Source organism: Gopherus evgoodei, chromosome 4 (assembly GCF_007399415.2).
Source record: "Gopherus evgoodei ecotype Sinaloan lineage chromosome 4, rGopEvg1_v1.p, whole genome shotgun sequence".
In the NCBI taxonomy this organism is placed as follows: domain Eukaryota; kingdom Metazoa; phylum Chordata; order Testudines; family Testudinidae; genus Gopherus; species Gopherus evgoodei.
Window position 1 is genome coordinate 149800853 of NC_044325.1, and position 7233 is coordinate 149808085.

Here is a 7233-nt window from a genome sequence, read left to right on the forward strand (position 1 = left end):
TTGACAAATAAAATATGCAGAATTTTAAAATATTGTGTGCAGAATTTTAATTTTTTTTGGTGCAAATTTTCACCAGGAGTACCCCATGGAGAAATGTGTGTGCAGTGGAGTATATTGTTTTTCTAAAAGTTTTTATTATTATTATGATCTGGTTTACACAATTTTTACATAGATGGGACTCCATGGGACTTCAATGCGGTTACTCCTGATTTTCATCTGTTTATAGCAGTTTAAGTGAGTCCTGAATCAAATCTAACATCGGTTTTCAGTGTAATGGTGTCTGCAGCTGCCTGTCATGAGTGTCCCCTTTCTGGTTGGGTGTGAGCCTGCTTTTCTTTCAGTTCCTACAATGGAGTAGCACCCGCATCTCATAAGCACCCCCCAGTGGATGGTTCTTTTGCCAGGCCTTCCGTGACTCAGCCTTCTGGCGAATTCACACACACAGTCTCCTCTTCCATGCTATACAGTCTCTAGCTCTTTCTCATGGCTCTGGTATGGGGCTGTAGCACCAAGGCTTCCTTCCTGGAGACACAGCCTTCTTTAACACTCCAACAGGGGCCCATCTCAGTACTCTAGGTTGGTATGTCCTTTTTGGCAGCCTCCATGGGCTCAGCCTTCAGCCACACCAGTAGGGCCCATCATGGTACCCTTGCCCAGTCTGGCTAGGTTCTGGGCTCAGTCCCCTGGGCCCTGTCCTGCCTACAGTGAGCTGCCCATGGTACTGCTGCTCTGCCTGCCTGTCTGCCAGAGTTTCCTCTTCAAGCTCCAGGCAGCAACTGACTGCTCTGCTTCTGCTGCTTCCTTTTATATGGCCCTTCTGGCCATTGATTGTTTGCTCCAGTAGCCCCTCTGATTGGCTGCTACCCTGAAGCCACTCTGGGCTGCCTAAAAGACTTCTCCTCTGCTCTTTTCTGGGGCAGGGTGAGGCAGAGCCATGATGCCTCCAGCAAGGAGCCTCCAGACCTTCACACAGCTTGAATCAATTTCACTAGTGGGCCAAAGGCAAATAGCCCAAAGTTTAGGTTGTTTAGATCTGATCAAATCAGTTTTGGTCCATTATGGAGATACAGTAGTCTGGCTGCCATTATAAAGCAACTTACAGGAAAATATAGTAATAAGCAAGGGATCTCACATGCATTCACTATCCTCTACTCCAGAAAATGTTACAATTCAGTGGTGCTGCTTTTATACTCTGTCATTGATTAAGTAGTCCCAACGGAGAGGTGCTGTGTACTGTAAACTAAAGCGGATCATAAGATATTAAGTATTTCCCATGAGAATTTCTGAAGTGTTATTCCCCCACACTCTTATTTTGTTGTTTTTGTTTTGTTTTATTTTGTTTCCATTATATTTTTTCACTGATTTTAATGAAAACTTAAGATATTTTGGCTTTTGGAAACCAAAGCCAAACAAAAAAAAAATCAGATTTCAAAATTTGGAAAAAAAAATCTTCTTTTCAAAAAAGTCCACGTTTTGGTATAAAGTAAATTTTAATCAATTCTATTGTAGAAAAAAAAAGTTGTGAAATTCTTTCCTGTTGTCTTTCAAGGTCTGGTTGTTTTCCAGTGAAATCAATGGGTATTGGATGCATATATGAATGACATATCTGTGTAACCTACATTAATACCTGGTATGGTTTGGAGTATGTCTACACATTAAATAAAGATGTAATTGTAGGATTGGTAGGCAAGGCATACCTCCCCTAACTTTAATATAGCTATTGTAGATAATTATAACAGTGAAGGTGTGGCAGCATGGATCCTCGTAGGGCCAGCAAGCTAAGTTTGTAGCCAGGGTCCCCAGTGATCTTGTACTGGGGCAGCTAGCCCTTGCAGAATGTTGCACCACTACCAATGTTACCCGCACTAGCTAATTTAAAGCTAACATGGGACTCCCTAGCTCCACTGCAGTCACATCTTCGTTTGTGTGCAGATGTACCTTTTGAGTGGGTGGACCAAATCATGAATTATAGGGCTCTGTTACCAACTTCAGGCTACTGGACTTGGTGCTTTAGCCTCAGTAATAGTCTTTCATGCAGACCGAGTTCAATCTCTGAAGATATGGTCAACAGATATACTTTGACAAAGACGGCAGCTCTGATTTCCTGGATACTCATGAGGTATCAATCGAGGAGAAATGACAATTGGTGACCATGGCCCAGAACAAGGAAATTCTGGTGCCCTTACTGTTAGGTAGAGTGGCACAGATCAAGAGATTCTGAGAATTTGGTCAATAGCACTGGAATGCCAGTGGCCTTGCACAAGATCGGCATCACTCAAAAAAGCATCCAGATTATGGAATCTATTTCTAACTAAATTCTCTCTCACTTAGAAAAAATGATAAAATAAAATAAATCCCAAACCAAAAACATCGTAAAACAAACACCGAAAGAAAAATTGACACAAAAACTGATGCATTAATGCAAAGTTAAGACAAAGAAATCAAGTATTTCAAAGTCATAAATCCAAAGTTTGGAATTTCGGCCTTTGCCTTAAAATGTGGTCTTGCTTTATATATTTATAAAATATGTGCCACTTAAAACTACAATGCAAAATGGAGCTTCTTATACAACATGCATTTTATTGTCCACCCAGAAAGTGACAGCCCAGTATAGAGGCAAGTGGATTTTTACATTTAAATGAGATCTATAAAATATGTCAATTTTTGAAGTAAGTTGATTGTTTTTGCAACATAGAGAAAGTTTTGTCAAGCATATTTCTTTACTAAAATGCAAATACAAAAAAAGAAAATACATGTTAATATGTATTAATGTGCTAATATGAGCTTTTTAAACCATTCATAACCATTTTCATATATATTTTGTTGTTCATTAACATACATTTGTGTCATTAAGTATCTTTGTTATCTAACAGAAGGGCCATAATCAGTATATAGAATTGGTGAGAATATAACTCTAATTAGGTTATGTTGCTGAAGAGAAGATCTGTAAACAATTTACAGTAACAACGAATATATAGCTGGAATCAGTATATAGTGTTAGCAAGGCAAGACAGGTGAGATAATATCTTTTACTGGACCAACTTCTGTAGGTGACAGAGACAAGATTTCAAGCTACATAGAATTTTTTAGAAGAAGAAGAGCTTCAAAAGTTGGTCCAGTAAAAAATATTACCTCACCCACTTTGTGTCTCTACTATTCTGGGACAAACAGACTACCACAACAGTGCAAACAGTATAGTGTTTAGCTCTAATCAGTGTATAACATTGAACCTTCAGCTGAACCTGTAACTGGCTTATTGCAAATGCTGGCACTGAACTTGTACGATTCAGCTGGCAAACCTATTATCAACCAAAACCAGCTTTTTCTCACACTGAAGCTCTGATTTCATGCCACAAGGAAAATTTGGCTCCTGATTGAAATAATCATAAGCAACAGAGGAATCATGAATATTGACATTAAAGCACACACATTCTCAGCTAAGTGCAATTCAGTTATACCACAAATCTTGAGTAATTACACTGACTTCACTGCAAGTACTTCAGATTTACACTGGGGGAAGTGAAAGTGGGATTTCTCTTGCTCTCTGTCCCCCTCACCCCATTTTCTTTCTTTCACTCTCTCTCACACATGTAGACTCACACACAAATACATGCCCCTGCTGGATGTACATTAAGGGTATGTCTACACTTCAGTTAGACACTTCTAGCTCCTGGTGCTTGCCCTTGCAGGGCTGCAGCCTGAAGTCTGGGATCCTCCCACTTGCCAGGGTCCTAGAACCCAGGCTCCAGCTCAAGCCTGAACGTCTACCCTGTAATTAAATGTCTGCTTAGCCCAAGCCCTGCGAGCCCAAGTCAGCTGGCCTGGGATTGCCATAGGTTTTTAATTACAGTGTAGACATATCCTAGGAGTGCATCCAAAATCATCCCTTGTTTGTTCTTTCTACCTCTGACTAATAGAAATGGTGACTGGAATATTTACTCCTACCTTGCAATATTCTTGGGTTTACTTACATGGGCTTACTTGGGTGATAATAACAAGAGGCACAGGCGATATTTCAAAAATTTAGAGCCCTATTTCTAATGGCATGACTTCAATGGAAAGGAAAACAGAAACACAAAGTTAGGCACCTGCTTAAATGTTATGTTGAACAAAGATCTCCTGATGAGTCGAGGTTTTAGTAACATGACTGATATCTAGGAACTTACATAATTCAATCTACCTAGGGCACTGAATAGGGACATCCACAAAATACATACCCTGGGTGATACTTTTCACCTCTTTGTGGAAATACCCTGGTTTCACATTCCATAGCTACAGTGGGATTCCTCTTTCCAACCACCCTTCTCCACTGGTTACTCTGAATTACATTATGATAGGAATTCATGGAGTAAACATTTTTCTCTCTATCATTTTCCTTACAGCACCTTTCACCTCCTTGTTTCTCAGGCTGTAGATCAAGGGGTTCAGCATGGGGATCATCACTGTGTAGAACACTGAGGCCATTTTATCTGTATCCAGCGAGTAGCTGGAACTGGGTCGGAAATACATGAAGAGAATTGTCCCGTGGAATATGGCGACAGCTGTTAGGTGGGAGGCGCAGGTGGAGAAGGCTTTGTGCCTGCCCTCGGCAGAGTGGATCCTCAGCACTGCTACGATGATGAGAATGTATGAGACAATGATGATCAGAAAAGTGCTTATTTCAAACAAACTGCCAAAGATGAAAACCAGCATCACATTCATATGGATGTTGCTGCAGGAGAGCTTCAGGAGAGGGGTGAGATCGCAGAAAAAGTGGTTAATGATATTGGAGTCACAAAAGGATAATCTCAACAACCCACTTGTGTGTATCAAAGAGTTCACAAAGCCCCAGAAATACGACCCAATGACCAGCAGCAGGCAGACCTTCTTAGTCATAGTGACTGTGTAGAGTAGTGGATTACAGATGGCCACATAGCGATCATATGCCATAGCGGCTAGGAGGAAAATCTCAGTGGTGGCAAATACGGCAAAAAAGCAATATTGCATAATACACCCGCTATAAGAAATGGCTTTGTGCTCCACTAAGAAATTGACCAGCATATTGGGAGCAATGGTGGAGGAATAGCAGGTGTCTAAGAAGGACAAGTTGCTGAGGAAGAAGTACATGGGCGTGTGGAGTTGGGGGTTGATCTGAATGACCAAGATCATCCCTAAATTCCCCAGCAGGGTGATGAAATAGATTAATGAAAACACTACAAAAAGCGGGACCTGAAGCTCTGGACGATCTGTTAGTCCGATGAGAATGAACCTAGTCACCGCTGTGTCATTGTTTCCAGCCATTGGCTTAGCTTGATTCTTAGCTGCCGAGATAATAAATATTATGTATTATTTGTATTGCATTAGCACCTAGGACCTGATGGTGTTAGGTGCTGTACAAAAACAGAACAAAAGGACAGTCCTGAAGAGTTACAATGTATTTATAAGACAAGAGACAACAAATGTTTACAAAAAGATAGATCAGGGGAGCACAAGCAAACAAGGAGATTATATTGGTCTGCATGATAGGCAGTGGACACAGTATGTCACCCTCCTGACCTTATAATAACTGATGTTTGTTTACGTAGTATTATAGGCTGGTGGCAAACTCCATTCAGCTGGTGACCTCTCTCTAGGAGTTGGCAATGCCTTCATAATTGAGTCAGCAGCTGCACCGAGTGTAGAATAACTTCTGGGCATTTATTAAAGGAACAAAATACAGATTAAAACTGGTGTCTGTCTTTTTAAGTTCCATGCACTCAACAGTGCATCACTTACCCTTAACCCACATCATCTGTAAACAGCCCAGGTGTCCTTCAGCTGTGCCCGTTTGTTAGATGGGGGCAAAAAATCTAACTAGCTTCAAGACTGCACTTGATAAGTTTATGGAGAAGATGGTACAATGGAGCTGCCTACAATGGCAAGTAGCCAATCTGTGATTGCTAGCAACAAATATCTCCAATGGCTGGTGACAGGACATTAGATGGGGAGGGCTCTGGGTTACAACAGAGAATTATTTCTTATGTGACTGGCGGGTGGGTATTGTTGACATGCTCAGGGTCCAATTGACTGCCATATTTGGGGACAGATTGGCAGAGACTCTGGGTTTTTTTTGCCTTCCTTTGCAGCATGGGGCCACTTGCTGGTTTAAACTAGTGTAAATGGTGGATACTCTGTAATGTGAAGTCCTTAAATAATGATTTGAGGACTTCAGTAACTCAGCCAGAGGTTATAGGTCTATTATAGGAGTGGATGCGGGGGAGGTTCTGTGATCTGTGATTTCCCCAGGAAGTCAGACTAACGAGGTGATCATTAAGGTCCCTTCTGGTCTTAAAATCTATGAGTCTATGAATTACAAATATTATTGTAACACTCTTGTGAAAAGAGGCAGAGTTAAAGTTGTGTGTGCAACCTAGCGTTGGCATTTCCTGACAACTGAGTGCTTAACTATGCCCAACATTAATATTCATTTACTATGTTCTTTTTAAATGAAACTTCCTAGAATTTTAAAAAGAAAAAAATGGAGGGGGGGAATCCATCCAATTCCATGCAATTTATGAAGTCCTCTCCTCTTCCATGCACCTTAACTGCTAGACCATCTGTTTTTTCTCTCTGTTGGTTTTCTTGTTGCATCCTTCCAGTTGCATTTTATCTTCTTCCCACACCATTCTTCCGATAGCTATCTGTTCTTGCCCTTGTCATTACCCAAGCAGAGTTGAATGGGATGCCCACGAAAGCATTCTGCCACTAAGCTCTTGTTTGGTCATTCCAGGGAAAGGTGGCCACGGCTTGCAAAATTGAGTAATGATTTAGGTGCCTTGACTGTTATGTGCAACTTTAACTTCTGACAATTTAAAAGGGAGGGATATTCAGAAACCTAGATTGTCATATTGATCTCCAAGCTCACCAAGAGCTGAACATTTGCCTCTACAGCACAATCCTAACTGCTGCAAACCCCTGGGAGAGAGAGGTTGGTATTAGCTGTCAAACCCAAGCCAGCTTCATCAGCTGTGTGGGATACTGTCCCTAAATCACTGGATCATCCCAGTCACCAGCTATCTTGGTAGGGAAAGCAGCACCATCATTTAGTTGAGGTTAAATGGATACATTACTCAAGAGCTAATGCTGTGATGTGTCTCTTATAATCATATTGTATCATCAAAACATCACACAGGTCTCACAGTATCCAAAAGCAAGGGGTTGTAAAAGGCCTAGAGAGCTCATTTACTTACATAGGGTCACTTTGTACTCTTTTTA

The 7233-nt window shown here is 41.1% G+C and overlaps 1 protein-coding gene across 2 annotated transcripts; it reads right to left on the reverse strand.

The window, feature by feature from the left end:
- Window positions 1-4341: 4341 nt before the first annotated feature.
- Window positions 4342-6847, reverse strand: LOC115651017 (olfactory receptor 1052-like). 2 transcript variants are annotated; one of them, XM_030561809.1, is made up of 2 exons: window positions 6806-6847; window positions 4342-5268 (listed from the first exon to the last, which is right to left on the reverse strand). In XM_030561809.1, exon 2 carries the CDS (start codon window positions 5146-5148, stop codon window positions 4342-4344), a length of 807 nt encoding a protein of 268 aa, XP_030417669.1. In that variant the 5' UTR covers window positions 5149-5268; window positions 6806-6847. The 2 variants fall into 2 exon arrangements, with proteins under 2 accessions (XP_030417669.1, XP_030417668.1); XM_030561808.1 differs by lacking the exon at window positions 6806-6847 and having other exon boundaries at window positions 4342-5280.
- Window positions 6848-7233: the final 386 nt, after the last annotated feature.

Excerpts from the sequence above, each read along its gene's own strand:
- LOC115651017 (XM_030561808.1), bottom strand. The coding sequence starts at position 5,280 with ATGGCTGGAAACAATGACACAGCGGTGACTAGGTTCATTCTCATCGGA.